Genomic DNA, 20,920 nt, shown 5'->3' with positions numbered 1-20,920 from the left:
GCACAATCCAGAAATGCTGGTGTTGGAGTGAAGGATCCATATGGCACAGGCTGTGAAGCCGTCATTGAAATGAAGGATATCATGTTTGGCAGCGTGTTCAGCAACAGGGTGGTGTTCCACTTGTTTCTTGGCCACAATTTGTCGGTGGCCATTCATGCGGACAGATAGCTTGTTGGTTGTCATGCCTAGATAGAATGCAGCCCAGTGGTTGCAGCTTAGCTTGTAAATCACATGACTGATTTCACAAGTAGCCCTGCCTTTGATGTGATAGGTGACGTTAGTGGCCGGACTGGAGTAGGTGGTGGTAGGAGGATGTATGGGACAGGTCTTGCATCTAGGTCTATTACAGGGGTATGAGCCAAGAGATAAGGGATTGGGAGTAGGGGTTCTGTAAGGATGGGTGAGTGTATTGTGTAGGTTTGGTGTACGGCGGAATACCACAGTAGGAGGGGTGGGAAGGATAGTGGGCAGAACATTTCTCGTTTCAGTGCACAACGTGAGGTAATCAAAACCCTGGCGGAGAATGTAATTCAGTTGCTCCAGTCCCGGATGGTACTGAGTTACGAGGGGAATGCTGCTCTGTGGCCGGACTGTGGGACTTTGGGAGGTGGTGTGAGACTGGATAGATAAGACACAGGAGATTTGTTTTTGTACAAGGATGTGAGAATAATTACGGTCACTGAAGGCTTCAGTGAGACCCTCGGTATATTTAGAGAGGGACTGCTTGTAACTGCAGATGCAACGACTATGGGTGGTTAGGTTGTACGGAAGGGACCTCTTGGTATGGAATGGGTGGCAGTTGTCAAAGTGGAGGTAATGCTGATGCTTAGTAGGTTTGATATGGGCAGAGGTACTGATGTAGCCATCTCTGAGGTGGAGGTCAGCATCAAGGAGGGTGGCTTTTTGGGTTGATTAGGACCAGGTTTAGGAAATGGGGGAGAAGTTGTTGAGGTTCTGGAGGAATCTGAATAAGGTGTCCTCATCTTCAATCCAGATAGCAAAGATGTCATCAGTGAATCAGAACAAGGTGAGGGGTTTTGGATTCTGGGTTTTTAGGAAGGATTCCTCTAGATGGCCCACGAATAGGTTAGCATAGGATGGTGCCATGCAGGTACCCATAGCTGTACCGCAGATTTGTTTGTAGGTAATGCCTTCAAAGGAGAAGTAATTGTGGGTGAGGATATAGTTGGTCATGGAGACTAGGAAGGAAGTTTTTGGTTTGGAATCCATAGGGCATCTGGTAAAATAGTGTTCCATAGCAGCAAGGCCATGGGCATTAGGAATGTTAGTGTACAGGGAGGTGGCATCAATAGTGACGAGCAGGGGATTGTGTGTGTAAAGGGAGAGGAACTGTGGAGAGTCGGTTGAGGAAATGGTTGGTATCTTTTATATCGGAGGGTAGGTTCTGGGTAATAGACTGAAGGTGTTGGTCTACAAGAGCAGAGATTCTCTAAGTGGGGTTACAGTAACCGGCCACAATGGGGCATCCTGGATGGTTGGGTTTATGGACTTTAGGAAGCATGTAGAAGGTGGGAGTGCAGGGAGTGGTATGGGTAAGTAGAGAGATGGACTCAGGGGAGAGGTTCTGGGATGGGCCGAAGGATTTGAGTAGTGACTGGAGATCCTGCTGGATTGCTGGAATGGGATCATTGTGGCATGGTTAGTAGGTGGAAGCATCTGACAGCTGATGGAGACTTTCTGCCATGTAAGCCTTGCAGTTCAAAACTACGGTGGTGGTGCCTTTGTCTGCATGTAGGATTATAAGATCGGGATCAGTTTTTAGTGGTGGACTGCAGTTCATTCTGCGGATGTAAGGTTAGTATGCATGTTGAGGGATTTGGGGAATGATGGTGAGCCAAGGTTCGAGGAAAAAAAAATTCCCGAAAGTTAATAGTGGGTGGTTTGGAGGCAGTGGGGGTGGATCACGGTTGGATGGAGGAGTGAACTGAGTTAAGCAAGGTTCAATGTTGGTCTTTGGTTGAGTCTGATTGGTCGGGTTGGTGGCAAAAAAGTGTTTCCACTGTAGGGACCGGGAGAAGGAGAGAAGGTCTTTAACTAGTCCTGGATGGTTGAATTTTGGAGTGGGGCAAAAGGTGAGGCACATTCCTCCAGAACCTCAAATACTTCTCCCCCATTTGCTTCACCTGGTACTACTCAACCCAACAAGCCACCTTCCTAGATGTTGACTTCCGCCTCATAGATGGCTACATCAGTACCTCCGTCCATATCAAACCTACTAACCACCAGCAGTACCTCCACTTAGACAGCTGCCACCCGTTTCATACCAAGAAGTCCCTTCCGTACAGCCTAGCCACCCTTGATCGTCGCATCTGCAGTGATGAGCAGTCCCTCTCTAAATATACCGAGGGTCTCACTGAAGCCTTCAATGACTGTAATTATCCTCCCATCCTTGTACAAAAACAAATCTCCTTTGTCTTATCTTTCCGTTCTCACACCACCTCCCAAAGTCCCACAGAGCAGCATTCCCCTCGTAACTCAGTACCATCCGGGACTGGAGCAACTGAATTACATTCTCCGCCAGCGTTTTGATTACCTTTCGCCGTGCCCTGAAATGAGAAATGTCCTACCCACTATCCTTCCCACCCCTCCTACAGTGGTATTCCACCATCCACCGAACCTACACAATACACTCGCCCATCCTTACACAACCCCTGCTCCCAATCCGTTACCTCGTGGCTCGTACCCCTGTAATTGACCTATATGCAAGACCTGTCCCATACATCCTCCTACCACCACCTATTCCAGTCCGGTCACTAACATTACATATCACATCAAAGGCAGGGCTACCTGTGAAACCAGTCACATGATCTACAAGCTAAGCTGCAACCACTGTGCTGCATTCTATGTAGGCATGACAACCAACAAGCTGTCTGTCCACATGAACGGCCACCAACAAACTGTAGCCAAAAAACAAGTGGATCACCCTGTAGCTGAACACGCTGCCAAACATGATACCCCTCATCTCGATGACTGCTTCACAGCCTGTGCCATATGGATCCTTCCCATCAACACCAGCTTTACTGAATTGCGCAGGTGGGAACTTCCGGTGCAATACATCCTACGTTCCCATAACCCTCCTGGCCTCAACCTTCGTTAGTCACTGTCCTCACCCACCCAGCCCCCTCCTTGTTCCCATTCCAGCACTACACAGCCGTCGTTTCACCGCCACACACAGTCTTTTAATTTCTTTTTATTTCTCTCCTTTCCGATACTTACCCCTCCCCCTTCTGCACCTTCTCTCCTACCATCCGTCTAAACTGCAACACTCCACTGTCCGCCACTCCCACCATACTATCCCTCCCCCTCCCCACCCCAGCCTCCTACTTACCCCCACTCAGTCACCCCTCCCATCATGCACTGGTGCTGAAGGCCTTAATGGCCGAAAGCTATGATTGTATGAATCTTTTTATCGTGCCTATCGCAGCTCAGCATCTCCGCTATATGGTGAGTAGCAACTTGCCTTCTCTCGTATTGTTACATTCCGTCCTGGATTTTCCATTGTTTGTCTCTTTCTGTTCAGAATGACATGTTATTTTTAGAAGAAAAAAATTAATTCTCAGTACTTGTCCTTGTTGATCTTGTCCATTTGCAGATTCTAAATAAAAACTTTTTTCCAGATTGATACTAATATTGCAAAAAAGGAAGAAGAACTAGAAAAAAAACAGCAGATACTGAAGGAGCTAACCTCTGAAGTTCAAAGTGTTATTGCAGAACTAGAAGACTACAAAAAACTGTACGTAACATTCCTATGTAACTATTGACTTAAAGGAAATCAGTTCATTAATTTTGTTATTGTTTATATTATTTACGTGTGGTGACAGTTGAACCTGTGTCAGACCAGAATTAAATTATAGATCTGTTTTTTCGTGAGCAGTTGTTTTAACCTATTATAAGATCGAGGCACACTTCTAGAACCAATTCGAACTTTCATTGTACCTTATGTTTCTTTCTTAAAATGTCAAACCCCTATCTGGAGGGTTTCTTATGATGTTTATGAAAATAGCATCTTCCAAAACAATTTTATTGGTGCAGCTGGACTATACTGTAGACACGGGGATTTAAATTTTAATGGAAATGCAAAGATATTTGCATGAAGGAAACAAAATGTTGTATTATGTGTTAGTGCTGATTAGAGTTAAGATAGTAATTGGAATTTTTGTTTCTACATTTGATTAGTATCATCATTTAAGAATATTACTGTACAAATTTATTAAAATTAAACCACATACATATTTCACTTCATAATCTACAAATTTCATTGAGATTGGACTGTGTATATAAATTGTAAGTAATAAGTTATAAGTAATCTTTCATTTGAGGTAAACTAGATCTTGTGCAGCTCTTGCATAATACACTGATTCCAAACAAGCAACTAGATGTTTGGATACAATAATAATAAAAACGATGTGTTTACATAACAAAAACATATAATTTTAAATTAAACAATGGAATCTCCCCTCCACCACCATCATTTCTAACCTGCACAGTTGGGAGCTCTTCTTGCAACACATTGTCTGCTCCTGTGAATATCCCGACCTCAACCTATGGTAACATATGATCCCCACACCTTTCACCCAATAGTTCCCATCTCCTCTGTTCTATAACCTCCTCCCCATTCTCGCCTCCCACCCTCTTTGTTTGCCATCCTCTGCGAACACACCTGCCCATCTTTCTCTGCTCATCTCCGTTTTCTCCACCCCCGTGCCCCACAACCTTCTGACGCTGTGCCTGTTGGCAGTATGGTCCCTGCTCACTCTGTCAGGCAGCACTCTTTTCTCCTCCCACCTGTACACTGTTGTCCCTTCCCCTCCCCTGCCCCCTCGAAAATTCTGCTTCCATTCCATGTGACAGTTGCATTCCGGTCCGAGCTGCCAGAGTTGGCAGTCGTGTGCATGTGCTTGCTTTTGTGGGTTTCTCTTTCTTTTTCTGACAAAGACTGTTGCCAAAAATTTTTATGTAAATGTCTTTAATTGTGCGTGTCTGTAATTTAATGTTTCATATTTGTGGTAAGTAGCACTCTATCTTTTCCTACATCATTAATTTTAAATTATTAATAACTGTCTAATGGGTTTTTCATCAATCAATAATTTACCCTAGATCAAGGCAAACAATGATTTGAAGCAGCTGTTAAAACCTCTGAAAATTAAGTTACAGTTTTTAAGATTGCAATAAATTGTATGGTTAAGTGGGCTGGCCACTGTGGCCGAACGGTTCTAGGTGCTTCAATCTGGAAGCATGTAACCACTATGGTCACAGGTTCGAATCCTGCCTCAGACATGGATGTGTGTGATGTCCTTAGGTTAGTTAGGTGTAAGTGGTTCTAAGTTCTAGGGGACTGATGACCTCAGATGTTAAGTCCCATAGTGCTCAGAGCCATTTGAACCATTTGTATGGTTAAGTGCCAGATTACAAGTCCACAGTCTTATGATTCGTGTGTTACTTATTACTTCCTTCACCTCTTGCAGTGATGTTGTTGTGAAAAATGGCAAGTTGCACAATAGTTCAGAGTCCATCTTCAACTACAGGTTCCCTGCATCGTGCTGAATAAGTCAGGTCAAAGGTCAGGGGAAGGCAAGGGCACACCACATGATAAGAAATCATGTCTAGTAAAGCATAATGGACACCGTAACCATACTATTTTTATTTTCATTATTTTTATGTATTTCCAGAGGTATCACTCATTAAATTCCAGTTCTGGAAGTGCAGGGATGCCTCAGTTACAAGCTAACTAAAAACCTGCTGACTAACAGTGCTTAAGCTCACACAGCTAGCTTATGATAGGGAGCAGTGGCCAGGCAATGCATGCGGGTATCAAGGCTGAACCACACATAAGTGTGGATTCCCTGTCGCATCAGTTATGTGCAAATTAATCCGTGATTCTGAATCAGTTACACAATAGGATACTTGTTGGCCACAAAACTTAGGCACATGGAAAGTTTGTTTTCATTTGATAAGAATACCAGCTTTGTGAGAGGTGGTGAATATATGGCTCTCAGGTCTGGTATCGCATCATGTTGTGCTAGTGCTGGACAGTGTCAGGTCAGGTGGCTGCTGCTAGTTACTGCTCACAGTTAGCAACTACCTGTGTCCTCATTTTGGCGGTCTCCTTATGGATGCCTCCTCCACAGGTAATGCATTTGTTGCAGTGTTGTTTCCAGATGCATGATGTTACTATGTCCAGAGTCTCCTACCAGACGCCCAGCCATGGTGCTTTGCTCGTGCACTGGGTCACTGGTACTGCTGCCATGTGTCACCGAGGCTGGGAGCTGTTAGAAATTTTGTTTTTCCCTGTGGATCTAACGGCTGCAAATGGAAGGTTTTTGGCTGTACCTAGTTGGAAAGTTGCACAACTCCTTATCACACAGCCCCAGGTCAAAACTGAAGATACAATCTCTGCTTTCTTGTACATCACACTGTGTCCTGTGCTAAGGCAACGCTCTGCTATTGCAGATTTATCCAGTTCATGCAGGTGTGTAAGATAATGATGTTCATCACATCAGTCTTGCACCATGTGAATGTTTGGTCAGGATTCTGACATGGTATTTTGTATACATCTGATAGGCTGCCAGCTTTGGACATGATGCATGCATGGTCTATGGACAAGAGTGTGCAATGCACTGATGCATTGTGTAGGGTGGCAACAACTTGTAGCTTCCAAATATAATGTATATATGCAGGCTGAAGTGATTAATAAAAATTTGTACCACAATCTGGATTCGAGCACAGGTCTCCTGGTCACCAGAAAGATTTGCTAACTACGTCACTCTGGCACAGTGGCTTTGCACAACTGCACAGACTACCCTAGCAAGCCTCCACCCTCAATCCAAATTCCCATTCTCACCTCAGCCCACTTTCCTCTAAACTCAAACAACATTGCGGAGGCTCTCCAACTGTATTCCAATAGCACTGGCCTTGGTACAGATTTTCATTTGTCGCTTCGGCCTGCACATATACATCATAGATGTTTGAGACTTGAAAAGGTTTCTTTAACTGTAGAGTTTCATTCCAAATATAAATTGGTACACATGATCATGTGATATGTATTGCAAGATCCTCCAAATTAGTGCAATGACAACTGTTGGTGAGGCTGTGATATCCATTGGTTGAGCATATTTGTCCATAGACACCTACCCTTGTGGGTGGGTGATGCAAATGGAAGTTGGGTTTCTTCCATTTACTTTTTGTAATAACTGCAATGAATTCATGATCTGTGTCACACACTTTTTACTGCCTGTCTTCTGGGAGTCTGGTGCTTTGTGAGGTTGATGTCAGGTTATGAGCTGCCATCTGGTTTTCCACAAAGTAGGTTATCTACCATGATGTAGCTTATTCAGTTTTGAGTGTATTTTCAGACTCACAGCATTCTTGTCAGGTAGGCTGTTATGGGTCTCTCTTAAGATTTGCGTATGTGAAGTTTCTCCTTATAAATTGCTTGATGTATGATGCAATGGGTACAATCTTTATGTTGAATAGTCTCATAGCTGTCCTTACAGATAGTATACTTTGTTTCTTTACCTTAAAACTAGTCATCACTCTTACTACTATCTTTGATATGCTTCAAAAAGGTATGGCATGTCACCTGCGGTGTGATTCCTACATATTTATAGGTTTTTACTATTTCCTGTTCTTGTCCCCCACCGGTGAATTTGTGATTGTTTGCCAGGGTGTCGCCTATGCTGAATTTCATTGCTTTTGTCTTATCCTTATTTCTGATAAGGTCATTTTTGGGAACCATTTCTTCAGTTTGTTAATGGCTTCTTGCAGGGGCTCTCTTCTCTCTGATAGTAAGATCATATCGGTATACAGCCACATTTTCACTATTTCTGATTATATCCTTTGGATCATGGCCTGGGTAGGTACGTTGAACATAGTGGGACTTAAAGGGTATCCCTGTAATGCTCCATTTGTTTGCTAGATTCCTTAGTGCTGTAATAATCCATCATGCATTCCTGTGGTTTGCTCGGAGGATGCTTACTATAAATTTAAGGATCTGACTTTCTGCACATAGTATTTGGTGTAGCTTTTTGAATACTGTAGTCCTGTTTACCCTGTCGAGTATTTCTTTAGAGTCTACAAAGATTCTGTATGCATGATCTTTAGCTTTAGAGAGGGCTTCATGTGTGAATTGGAGAACATGTCACACTGCTTGTGTAGTTGACCTTCTAGGAGTGAAGCCATGCCGTTCCTATAGTATCATAGCCATGATGTTGTCATGGAGCTTTTCAAGTATGATGTTCATTATCTTGAGCAATGCTCATTCCAAAGTGACCCCACTATAGGAATTTGGTGCATTCTACAGTCCTCTTCCTTTGTAGATCACTGTAACTGCAGATTCTCACCATATTTTGGGGATGTCCATGATTTCTAGACCCTGGTTGTATAGGGCTGCCCATAGCTTCACAATGTGTAGTGTTGCTTCTTTCATTAGCTCATACCAGATATTGTCTGAGTCACTTGCCTTATGGGATTTGCTTTTTTAAGTTGCCTTCAGCCTTTATATTTTGTTGTTCTTTCATTTGCAGTTTAGGGAATGCTTCCATGATGTGTAATTTGAGCTGCTCTTCTGGAATACATTTATGAAAGTGGTTTTCCATGGAGGTGCTTGAGGTCGTCTTTGTTCTCTGTGGTTCTAGGGTTTTTTAGGGTTTACTTCTTCTTTCTGAAGTAATTCTTCTTCATTGATATGGGTGTGTGGCTGTTGTTTTGTTTCAGGAGTGAGTTACACTTTGTTCTTTATGCATATTTTTAAACTCATTCAAGATTTCCAGGATCACGCGTTTTCTAATGTAGCATTCACTGTTTGGTTTGCTTGACCTCTTCATTGGTTGAGGGGCTGCTGACTAATCAGGAATTCAATTAGGTTCCACAGTGCATTAATAATGTTGCCTCTTTCTATTGTGCATAGTATTTCTTCAGCAGATACGTTCAGCACTGGTACGTTGGGGATGATTTTTCTTGGAGCTCATCAATGTTCATTTTGTTTCTTACTCTTTATTATCATGATCTGAAATTTTATCCATACTGGTTGGTGTTCCATTATGAGTGTGCTTGGACAATCTGTTGCAATTGTTAAGCTTTGGAGCTTTATCTATTTTCTGCAGCAAATATAATAGTTGTGGCACTAGAGCCGTTGTGAAGCGTAGGTTGTATTCTGAGTTTTGTTGATGAGTGTTAGGCTTTACTCTTCCATGGGTTTTGTAAGAGCCTGTGTTTTGGTGTTCAGCCTGACTGTTTAGGCCTCTTGCCAGCAGGGTTAGGAATCTGGGTCAGTCTAGGCCAATGCAGTCATGATGATTTCTACAACTTCATCAGCTGAACATTGTGGTCTGATATAGATTCCTATTATTCGCAGGTTGTTTAACTGTGTTGTCTCAGTTTTTGTCTTCTCTTTTCGTGCTTTGTTGCCCTATGGATGAGTTGTAGTAATGTATCATTCCTCTTCATGGTCTTCTTTCTGTCTCAGCTTTTGTCAGTGCATGTATGGCATAGAAGCAGTTTATATTCTGGTGTTCTTGATGAAAGGTTTCTCAGAAGATCAGAACATCACTGCTGAACAGTTTTTCATCTGGTAAAATACTGAGGATTTTAAACCTTCTACATTCCATAGCATGATTTCAAAATAATTCTTTTTAATAGTGCCAACTGTGAAAAAGAAATTACTTGTTATGGCCACACTCCTATATCAGGTTTCTGGAATTGTGTGAAATAGATTCTCAAATTAGAATTTATATTGACTGTCTGTGAACCAGGTAACACAAAAGACCAAAAGTCCAGAATGGAATAAGAACAATATGCAAAACACATCAAATAAAGGAAAGGCAGCCACTCACCTATACTTGACTGATGTGTGGCGCATAGAAAAACACAACAGAAAACTATTTGTACTGGCTTTTGAGCTCTTGTTCTTTCTCTTGTAGAAGTACACATATTCACACATACAAGGGTTCCAGCACTTTGCATCTCTCTCTCTCTCTCTCTCTCTCTCTCTCTCTCTCTCTCTCTCTCTCTCTCTCCTAAAAGCTACCCCCCCCCCCCCCCCAAACCCTCTTATAAAACCGGTGTGAATGTGCAATGATTTGACAGTAAACGAAATATTAAACAACCAAAACTTAATAGATTCGGAAATGTTCAAATATTTTTGTACTATGGGTTGTTGAATCATCCCTTATTGAATATTTTTCTGTTGCATAAGTTCATTAGTTTGAATGATGCATGAAATCAGATTTCTTTTTCTTGCTCTATTCTGACTTCAAATGATCCTTTTACATGGAAATACTACAGCAAAATGTCTAGTGATAACTATATTTTATGCTATAGTGACATGTCTGGTAACACTTTAATGTATTTACCTCATATAATTACCAAAGCACCACCTTCAGTATAGCCTAGTATGTCTTTTAGATTCTCTTTTTGCATGCCCAAGAAAGGTATATCAATGTATTTTTGTTATTATTGGTTAATTAATTAAAAATATTCTTTATTTATTTATTATTATTAATAAATATTCTTTATGTGTACTTTGATTTCAATTATTGTTTTAGTTATAGGTTTTAGGTGGTTTAGCTTAGTTCCTTATTTCCTTTTATCTTTACTCTCCTGAAAACCTGGAAAATATAAATAAATCATTTTAAATATCACAGGGGAGCAAGAGATGTATTCCACAATGGCAATCTCACGGAAATTCCTCTTCGTTATCTGCTCCACCTGAAATCTCAAAAACCTTTACTCGCTACACAGATCGTTCGGCACAACTGTGTGCTATGTTGTTTGGTGAGTCTGGATGATAGGTACAACAATTTAGCAAGTTAAAAATCAAACAATGGAAAATCCAGGATGGAATGTAACAATACCAGAGAAGAAAAGTTTTTACTCACCATATAGCGGAGATGCTGAGTTGTGATAGGCACAACAAAAAGATTGACACAATTATAGCTTTCGGCCATTAAGGCCTTTGTCAGCAGCGCACACACACATGCACACGCGCGCGCGCGCGCACACACACACACACACACACACACACACACACACACACACACACACACACACACACACACACACACACACACACACACGCGCGCGCGCGCGCATGTAAACGCAACTTGCACACACGTCTGCAGTCTCAGAGAACTGAAACCACACTGTGAGCATGATGGGAGTGGCGACTGGGTGGGGATAAGGAGAAGGCTGGGGCAGGGAGAGGAAGGGATAGTATGATGGGTGTGGCAGACATTGAATTATTGCAGTTTAGAGAGTGGGGGGAAGGGAGGGAGGGAGGGGGGGGGGAGAGAGAGAGAGAGAGAGAGAGAGAAAAGGTGCGAAGGGGGCAGGGGGTATGTATTGGAAAGGAGAGAAATAAAAAAAATTAAGATGGGGTGTGGTGGTGAAATGACAGCTGTCTAGTGCTGGAATGGGAACAGGGAGGGGCTGGATGGGTGAGGACCGTGACTAACGAAGGTTGAGGCCAGGAGGGTTACAGTAACGTAGGATGTATTGTAGGTAAAGTTCCCACCTGCGCAATTCAGAAAAGCTGGTGTTGGTGGGAAGCATCCATATGGCACAGGCTGTGAAGCAGTCATTGAAATGAAGGATATCGTGTTTGGCAGCGTGTTCAGCAACAGGGTATTCCACTTGTTTCTTGACCACAAGTTGTCGGTGGCCATTCATGCGGACAGATAACTTGTGGGTTGTTATGCTTAAATAGAATGCAGCCCAGTGGTTGTAGCTTAGCTTGTAAATCACATGACTGGTTTCACAAGTAGCCCTGCCTTTGATGTGATAGGTGACATTAGTGACCGGACTCTAGTAGATGGTGGTAGGAGGACAGGTCTTGCATCTAGGTTAATTACAGGGGTATGGGCCATGAGGTAAGGGATTGGGAGTAGGGATTGTGTAAGGATGGGTGAGTGTATTGTGTAGGTTCGGTGGACGGCGGAATACCACAGTAGGAGGGGTGGGAAGGATAGTGGGTAGGACATTTCTCATTTCGGGGCACAGCGAGAGGGAATCGAAACCCTGGCAGAGAATGTAATTCAGTTGCTCCAGTCCCGGATGGTACTGAGTTAGGAGGGGAATGCTGCTCTGTGGCCGGACTGTGGGACTTTGGGACATGGTGGGAGACTGGAAAGATAAGGCATGGGAGATTTGTTTTTGTACAAGGATGGGAGGATAATCACAGTCAGTGAGGGCTTCAGTGAGACCCTTGGTATATTTTAAGAGGGACTGCTCATCACTGCAGATGCGACGACCACAGGTGGCTAGGCTGTACGGAAGGGACTTCTTGGTATGGAATGGGTGGCAGTTGTCAATGTGGAGGTATTGCTGATGCTTAGTAGGTTTGATATGGACGGAGGTACTGATGTAGCCATCTATGAGGCGGAGGTCAACATCTAGGAAGGTGGCTTGTTGGGTTGAGTAGGACCAGGTGAAGGAAATGGGGGAAAAGTTCTTGAGGTTCTGGAGGAATGTGAATAAGGTGTCATCACCTTCAATCCAGATAGCAAAGGCATGGCTACCTGTGAAACCAATCATGTGATTTACAAGCTAAGCTGCGACCACTGTGCTGCATTCTATGTAGGCACGACAACCATCAAGCTGTCTGTCCTCATGAATGGCCACCGACAAACTGTGGCCAAAAAAACAAGTGGACCACCCTGTTGCTGAACATGCTGCCAAACATGATATCCCTCATCTGAATGATTGCTTCATAGCCTGTGCCATAAGGATCCTTCTCACCAACACCAGCTTTTCTGAATTGCGCAGGTGGGAAGTTTCCCTGCAATACATCCTACGTTCCCGTAACCCTCCTCGCCTCAACCTTCATTAGTCATTGTCCTCCCCCAACCAGCCCCCTCCCTGTTTCCATTCCGGCACTACACAGCCGTCATTTCACCGCCACACCCAGTCTTTTAATTTCTTTTTATTTCTCTCCTTTCCGCTACTTACTCCCTCGCCCCGTCTGTACATTCTCTCCCACCCTCCATCTAAACTGCAATGCTTTTAACCCCCACTCCCCACCACCACCACCACCACCACCACTCCCATCATGCCATCATGCACTGGTGCTGCTGCTTGCAGTGTGGTTTCAGTTCTCTGAGATTGCAGACGTGTGTGCAAGTTGCGTTTGCGCGTGCGTGCGTGCGTGCGTGCGTGTGTGTGTGTGTGTGTGTGTGTGTGTGTGTGTGTGTGTTGACTTCTGATGACAAAGGCCTTAATGGCCGAAAGCTGTAATTGTGTGAATCTTTTTGTTGTGCCTATCGCGACTCAGCATCTCCGCTATATGGTGAATTTAGCAAGTTAAAGTTTATTAATTCGGAGATTATCTCTCATCAAATTATGACTGTGGAAAATGCAGGTTCGCACTGTTGCCCGAAACTTCACCTTTGAGCGATCTACATCTTGTAATATCTGTACCATGATAATTAATTAATTTCTGTGTGGAAGTATACACACCTTGAATACTTGATGTTAGTTATTGAATTTTATTTTTGTGCCAAAATCTATTTGAACATTTACTATATACCGTAATGTAGTCTCACAACAGTAAAATCTCTCTACTCCTCTCACATGTCCGATCTCCCCATTTGCTTCACAAAAAGTCCTTAAAACAAAATCTTTTGTTCTGTAAGACACAGAGATGTGTTCTTAACTCAAAATGTCCTATTCTTGCAGTTGGTATATGCCGTTAACCACAATATCAATTCGTCGCACCCAAATTAGAACTTTTGCATACATTGTTACACCATATTGCCCCTCTTTGGCGCGAATTTTCTTTCCTCAGACAATTCAGGACCAAAATTACAATAGAAATTGACTCTACTGTTGTACTACAATATTACTGAGTGAAATATGCTTGTGGCGGTTGACAACTTTTGCCGCTTATGTAATCTGAGTAGCTTTCATAATCACTCGCTACTGATCATAAGCTTAAATAATTTGATATTAACTGTTTAAGTAACTCTGTAAGTAGCTAATGTGGCCATGGACTTCCGGTCAGAATACCCTTCCCATTTGGGCAAGGGTTGCTAAGGGAAACCATGGAAGACCTGGAACAAGGCTACTTTAACCTTATGTTCCCCCCCAGTAATTTACAAAAATTATTTAAAGTTTCGACTGACCGATCTGAAAGTATCTTTATACATTGTGTTCTTGCATTGGTATAGTCAGGTATAAACAAATGTGAAGATATGTTGATACTGACGTCACCACGATGTCTGGTGGAGGGTGCAGGGCAGGTGTGGGGAGAGATGGAGGATGACCTTGCTACCATGTGTGTGATTGAAGGGATGATTGGGAGCAGGGCCATTCACAGGGCAGTGATGTGTGAACATGTAACTTACCCGGAACAAATATCAATGCTAATCATTACTGATGGAAAAGCACTGTGCGAAATAGGTTAGTACATATACTCTACATTCTCAAGCAACTGGTCTGAATTCAGAGATTCGGGTAATCTTTCATCATATTTACCAATTTTTGTCTTTATATAGTAACTTATGAATATCAGAGTACCATATCTACACACTCACGTTGTCCGTGGTAAACTCTGTTGGTAATTCCCTTTTGTGTTTTCACATACTATTTTAATGAAGCACAATAATCATTATCATATATGCTGCACTTGAATATATCTTTGGTCTTTAGCACACAGATAATAACTCTTCTCTCTCTTCACTAGTTCCTTTTTATGACACTGCACCAGCACGTGTTCATAACTTATTTTGCACCTGGCAACACACACTATTGGAAGTTCATTGTTGTTCACAGTATACATAACTAATCCCCACTTTCTTCAAAACCTAACTGTTACAGAATTCAATTACAAATTTATTTACTACCCCAAAATCTACATAAATTCAGCCCAGTCGGTTCTCTTAAACTGCTGTCGTAACTCGTCACTTTAAATAATGTCAATTTAATTTCAAACACCCCACAACAATCACACACTCACTCAACCTGTTCCAGCATTTTCCTTCCCAATATCCTCGTTTGTAATCTATCTCAACCAAATTTCGCAAAAACTCCACCAAGTGAACTGACTTTTGTCTTTAAAATATTTTATCATCTGTAGTCATATGCCGCTGCCTTGAATATATGTAGTCATATGCTCTTGACACGAATATTCACATGTACCTAATACTAACATTTTCATAAAAAAACTGAAACAGATATGCACTAATAACTATAGTCTTTACTGAAATTAAGAAACATCATAATTAACTTTTCCTTAATACAACTAAATATCATGTTGCTGAAACAAAACATATATATTTACATAATTCATCTCTTATGTATTTCTATTGAATCATCATATGCGTATCTGAAATTATAAAAAAATAAACCAAAAAATTGCTTATATTATTCTTAATTAAAATAATTTTCTTTCAGGAATGAAACTTTTTTAAATCATCATTGTGCTACAATCCCTTTATATTTCTTGTTTCAGGATGTCCTACTAGATATGCTCCTGGATTTGGTATTCTAATTACCTCAATTGGTCCTTCGTACATTAATTGCCATTTCTTATATTTTTTTTTTTTAGTAATGTCGCATATGAATGTGTACATAATAACAATCTTTCCCCAATGCAAAAGGATTGTCTTTGTAATATCCTCTTGTCAAAATCTATCTTTGTTTTTCTTGCAATTTCAGTGAGATTTATTAACACTGTTCTAATCTTATCTTGCCAGTGGGTTTCTTCTTGTGGTATCTTCAGAATCTTATCCGTTCATTCATTTCTTTCTATTCTGTCAAACATTAGTTCAGCTGGTGTAAAGTTTTGTGGTCATATGAGGCAAATTGTTCATGATTTCCTCAAAGGTATCAAGATATTCTATCCATCTTGTTTGTTTCGCATGGCAGTAGGTTTGCATGAATCTGTTTAATTCATGAAAAGCCCTCTCAATCACATTTGCGCCCAGATTATATGTGAAAGTCAAGATTTGTATTAAATTTGCTCTGGCCAATGCATGCCTACACCTATATCTGGTAAAATTTGTAGCATTGTCAGATAAAACCGCGTTCGGCTTCCCAGCGCACGGAATGTAGTCATTGAATAGATGATTCAGAATTGGTGCTGCTGTAGCAGTTTCCATTGGGTAGAATTTTACATATTTGGTACATATGTCCAAGAAAGCTACAATATATTTACAGCCTCCTCTAGCCCTCAGTAATGGTCAACATATATCGACCGATAAAATAGCTACTGGTTTTTCAGGAATGATCAGATGTAACAGGCCTTTACTGCCTCTGTTGCTCAGATTTTGTTTTCTGACATATTACGCATTTTCTGAGTACACTCCATACTTTGTTACCTAAGTCTGGGAAGTAACAGTACATTCTCAGTTCGTTTGCACATTTCACAACACCAAAATGTCCCCAAATGTTGTGAGTATACGTTATTAACGTGTCCTCATATTCTTCAGGTATAGACACACCAATTCTGATTCATATTGCTCTTCAATGAAATAGTACATCATTCACTACATTATAGTACTGGCTTATTTTATCTTCTTGTAGTCCCAGTGTTCTGCACTCCCTCCCCCACTCCCCCCCCCCCACCTCCCTCCATCCCTCCCCCCCCCCCCCCTTTCCCTCCGTCAGTCAGTCTGTCTGTCTGTCTTAAATATTAAAAAAAAAAAAACCTGTATCTACTTACATTTCTCCTCCATGCGAATTATCCTTCATTAATGCTTCATTATCTCTGTACTTTCCAGTTTCTTCATGTTTATCAATCACACTGCATTGTTTATATGAATTTTGAACTTCCTGTTGCTTCTCTTTAAACCAGGGTATTCAATGCCTTATTATTTACCAACTTCTGTTTGTTTCTCTTTCTGTTTAGGCTGTTAGGAGAAACCATTAACATGAAACCTAATAAGTCACTTTTTAATTATAATGTTGCTGTATTCCATTACATTTACACAAGTAGAAGAGTTTTACATTCCTTTATGTACCTTTTACTTTCGACTTTGATCTGTCATATCTGCAGTGAGGCCAGAGGTATATCAGTTTTACTCGGGTGTAAAAGAATAAGGAAGATAATTGCATTGGTTTATTTCATTTAATACTCTTCATTATAAATCAGCAGTATAAAGTGAAAATTCCACAAAATGAATTATGATGATTCACTTGATCAGTGTTGCTCTGCTCTGACAATACCCCATCTCAGTTATGAGAATTGCCGCAGGGTTTAGCGTCTTGTATTTCTTTCAGTATTGTCTTTGTGCATGTGTGCCTGTGTATGTATCTAATCACAAAATCTCCATAGAAAATCACAATAATTAAAATGTTTGCCAGTCAATAACCAAAATATGAAATTAATACTTTTTTACTATTTTTCTTAGTATTGTGCATGGTTTTCTTGTTCCCTTATAGATTATGTTGTGGGCTTGTAGCATTCATTGGGATGATACTAACCTTCTCTATGTAAATTAAATAAATAAAAATGCACACAGGGAAATTCTGTGCAGCAGGGTTGGGATAACAAGATTCTCTGCTCTCAGTTTTATGTTTGACTTTATATTTGTTTTCTTTTCTAATTTATGCAAATTAATGTTACACTATCAGTTTTCTATGTAAAGGTGGTATGTTGATTTTAAACACATTTATTTATTACAGGTATGCAACTGTAGTTTCTGAAGGTGAACAGAAGATAAAAGAGAAGGAGGAAGAATTGGAGTGGATGAAAGAGAACTTATTAGAAGTTAAGAAAGACTTCATAGTAAGTGTACAACAAAATGCTTATTATTATTTTTGTACATTATGGTTTCTGTCTTCAAAAACTGGCATCAAAATATTACTTAATTTTCTCTGTCTGGATATGTATAATTCAACTTTTCTACCATGTATTCTTTTTTCCCATCAGGAAAAATCTGGATGGACTGATATCAAACTCTGAAGTCCTGTGACGGCAGATCGGGACAGTTCTGCAATCAAATCTAAATTTGTGACTTTGTGTTTCATTGCCATTTTATATGTGATCAAAGATTGTGACAGACCCACTATCTGTAATGTTTACAACTATTAAAGTTACAGATATTTTACTATGTGTAAATGAAGCTAAGCATGTGATTTTGTATTTCAATTACACTTTACTGTGAGCTATCTTGTAAGATGGGTGTTTGAGTAGCCAAGTGTATGTCTTAACTTTGAAAATACGGGGTGATTATAATTAAGGTTAAACTTTCAAACCACTGTAGAAATAACACCACTGGTCAGAATGACATCAAATTGCAACAGAATATTATCAGAGAAGGGGGAAAACGTATGGCAGAAGAAAAATAAATAGTTGCAAAATTTAGCAATAGATGGTGCTGTAATACCAGTAGATGGAGCTGTAAGCATCATAATTTAATGTTGCTTGACGAATCAACAACAATGCCCAAGGTGTAAGTTTGACGTTAAACAAACTGTACCACTCAGCATGCATGGGTGTACAGGTGTGATGCTGTTAGTTACATAAGCCCATCCACCATGGCAAGGTCATATTGCATCGGATCTGAAAAATTGGTTTTTAGTTGTCCTGAGGCCAAAAACTGCATAAAAAGCATGAATCAAAATCAAATTGGATTATTAATTTGCATGTGCCTGGTGCAAAACATGTTCAATATGCTGTCCGCCATTTTCTGCAACAAGTTGAAATCGAGAAACAGCATGTTCCACAACTGATCGAAGAGTTTCCGGGATCACGTTCAGAATGTGTTGCGCAATGCATGGCTTCAATGCAGCAGTCGGAACACTGAACACAACATCTTTCAGATAGCCGCACAGCCAGATGTCACACGGACTAAGATCAGGTGCTCGGGACGGCCAGTATGTAGGGAAATGCTGGCTGATAATTCTAGCATTTCCAAAATGACTCTTCAGCAGCTGCTTAACTGAATTTTCAATGTACAGAGGTGCGCCATCTTGCGTAAAAATGATCCCATCCACACTGTTGGAGAGCTGGAATGATGTGGTTGTGCAAAGGACACTCATAGCACTTACCAATGACGGTACAGGTATCAGGACTGAAAGCACCTGTCTCTCCAAAAATATATGACCCTATGATAAATGATACTGTAAACCTGCACCACACAGTGACTTTTTCAGGATGAAGTGGTGCTGGGTGATTTGCGTGTGGATCTTCTGGTGCCCACATTCGATAGTTCTGTGTATTGACGTATCCTGTCAGATGGAAGTGGGCTTCATCTGTCCACAAAGTGTTCCACGGCCAATCAATGTCAGTTTCCATGCGAGCAAGAACTTCTAAAGCAAAGGCCTCTCATGCTGGTAGGTCAGCAGGAAGCAACTTGTGCACAGGGTAATTCTGAATGGATAGCAAGAAAGGATGCTTCATAGGATTTTATGTACCGTGCTCATGGGTATTTCCAGTGTTCGGGCAATTCTCCGTGCACTACATGTATGCATCACCACTTGTCTCCTACTGCATTGCTGTGGCCACTGCTTCCACTGATGATGAGTCAATTCGTTTCCTCCCTCTACCAGGTTGCACACCAAAAGAACCCATCTTTTTGAATTTCCAAATCATTTTCTCCAGACCCATGGCAGTCATCAGACCGACGCCTTTTTCAAACCCTTCAGTGTGTGGAACTTCTGCAGCGCGGCATTTGCACAGTCGTCATTCTTGTAATACAGCTTTACGGGCAGAGTGCAATCATGCATTGAGACAGTCATGGCGAACGTCGCAGACGTGAAAGTATGAAAAGCCATGTACCCGGTGTGTGTATACCAACTTCATGCGCATGACAGGTGTTTTCGTTTATGTATCTGACACATACAGTGCCATCTATTGATCAATTTTCACACTGTTTTTTATCTTCTGCCATATGTCCCCTCACCCCCCTGTCTCTGATAATATTCTGTTGCAATATGACATCATTCTGACCAGTTGTGTTATTTCTGCAGCATTTTGTAAGCTTAATTATAATCACCCTGTATTATAGGGCAATGTCCGAGCAGGTATCAGAAGTTTATTTGAAAAGTATTAAACCTGTTGTTATCTCCCTGGTGGTGAACTCATTTATGTTGCTTTTGACACAAAGCAATGCTATGTATGTGTATAGACTAAGAGCAGTTAATATCTGGAGCTCCATAAAGAGGGGCTAGCAATGTTCCGTAGGTGTAACTTTGCTCACTATTCTGATTACTTTGTTAATTTTACTGGTATAGCTGTATGCTGTAGGATGTGTGTGCTTAAAATAGACCAAAATTTGCACTCTTTAGATACTCACCTGTGACTGCATCTGTCAGTTTCCACATGATGTAGTTTGCTCTTGCAGGCATAGCTAATATGTTCCTCCCAGTTTACTTTTGAATCAATGTGAAAGCCTAACAGCTTTACTGATTTATATTCCACAGCTGTAGCCAGACCCAGAATTAGTACCTGTGTTTTATCAGGATTGCATAGGAGTTCATTGGAAGAAAACCAATTTATTGGAAGAAAACCAATTCATTGTTAGTTCTAATGTTTCCTGTGTTGCCAGATGCAGTTCATCATTTCATGATGGCTACTGACCAGTGTTGAGCCATCTGTGTAACAAACTGTGTTACCTACTCCTACATGGTTAGGCAGATCATGAACTGCAGTGATAAACAGAAAGGGACCTAGGACCGATCCCTGTGGCACTCCAGTCCAAACCTCCTTCAAAGAAAGGCACCTGTTTTTGACTGATACAAATGCCATCTGTTGCTTTGATTTGGTTTGATTACATCAAAAGGCAGGTCTTGTATGCCGTAATACACCAGTTTTGCAAGCAGGGTGTTGAACAGTATACAGTCGAAAGTTTTGCTGAGATGACAAAGTACTAGATCCTTACGTTCATATGCAGTTAACACCTCGTTAACAACTTCAGTGATGAGAGTAGTGGTATTTTTGCCATGTTGGAATCCATACTGTCTA

At 41.2% G+C, this 20,920-nt stretch overlaps 1 protein-coding gene across 1 annotated transcript in view; it reads left to right on the top strand.

Moving 5' to 3' along the window:
* LOC124595112 (kinetochore protein NDC80 homolog) overlaps positions 1 to 18,082 on the top strand; it is a 163,955-nt gene extending 145,873 nt beyond the window's left edge. The window contains exons 13-15 of the mRNA XM_047133710.1: positions 3,639 to 3,754; positions 17,638 to 17,740; positions 17,885 to 18,082. Of these exons, the coding sequence (XP_046989666.1) occupies positions 3,639 to 3,754; positions 17,638 to 17,740; positions 17,885 to 17,917 (252 nt within the window). The 3' untranslated portion in view covers positions 17,918 to 18,082. The remainder of the gene's footprint in view (positions 1 to 3,638; positions 3,755 to 17,637; positions 17,741 to 17,884) is intronic.
* Positions 18,083 to 20,920: the final 2,838 nt, after the last annotated feature.

The sequence above is a fragment of the Schistocerca americana genome, chromosome 2 (genome assembly GCF_021461395.2).
Source record: "Schistocerca americana isolate TAMUIC-IGC-003095 chromosome 2, iqSchAmer2.1, whole genome shotgun sequence".
Classification (NCBI taxonomy): Eukaryota; Metazoa; Arthropoda; class Insecta; order Orthoptera; family Acrididae; genus Schistocerca; species Schistocerca americana.
The sequence above is the reverse complement of the archived record's forward strand: the minus strand, read 5'-3'. Positions and strand labels throughout refer to the sequence as shown.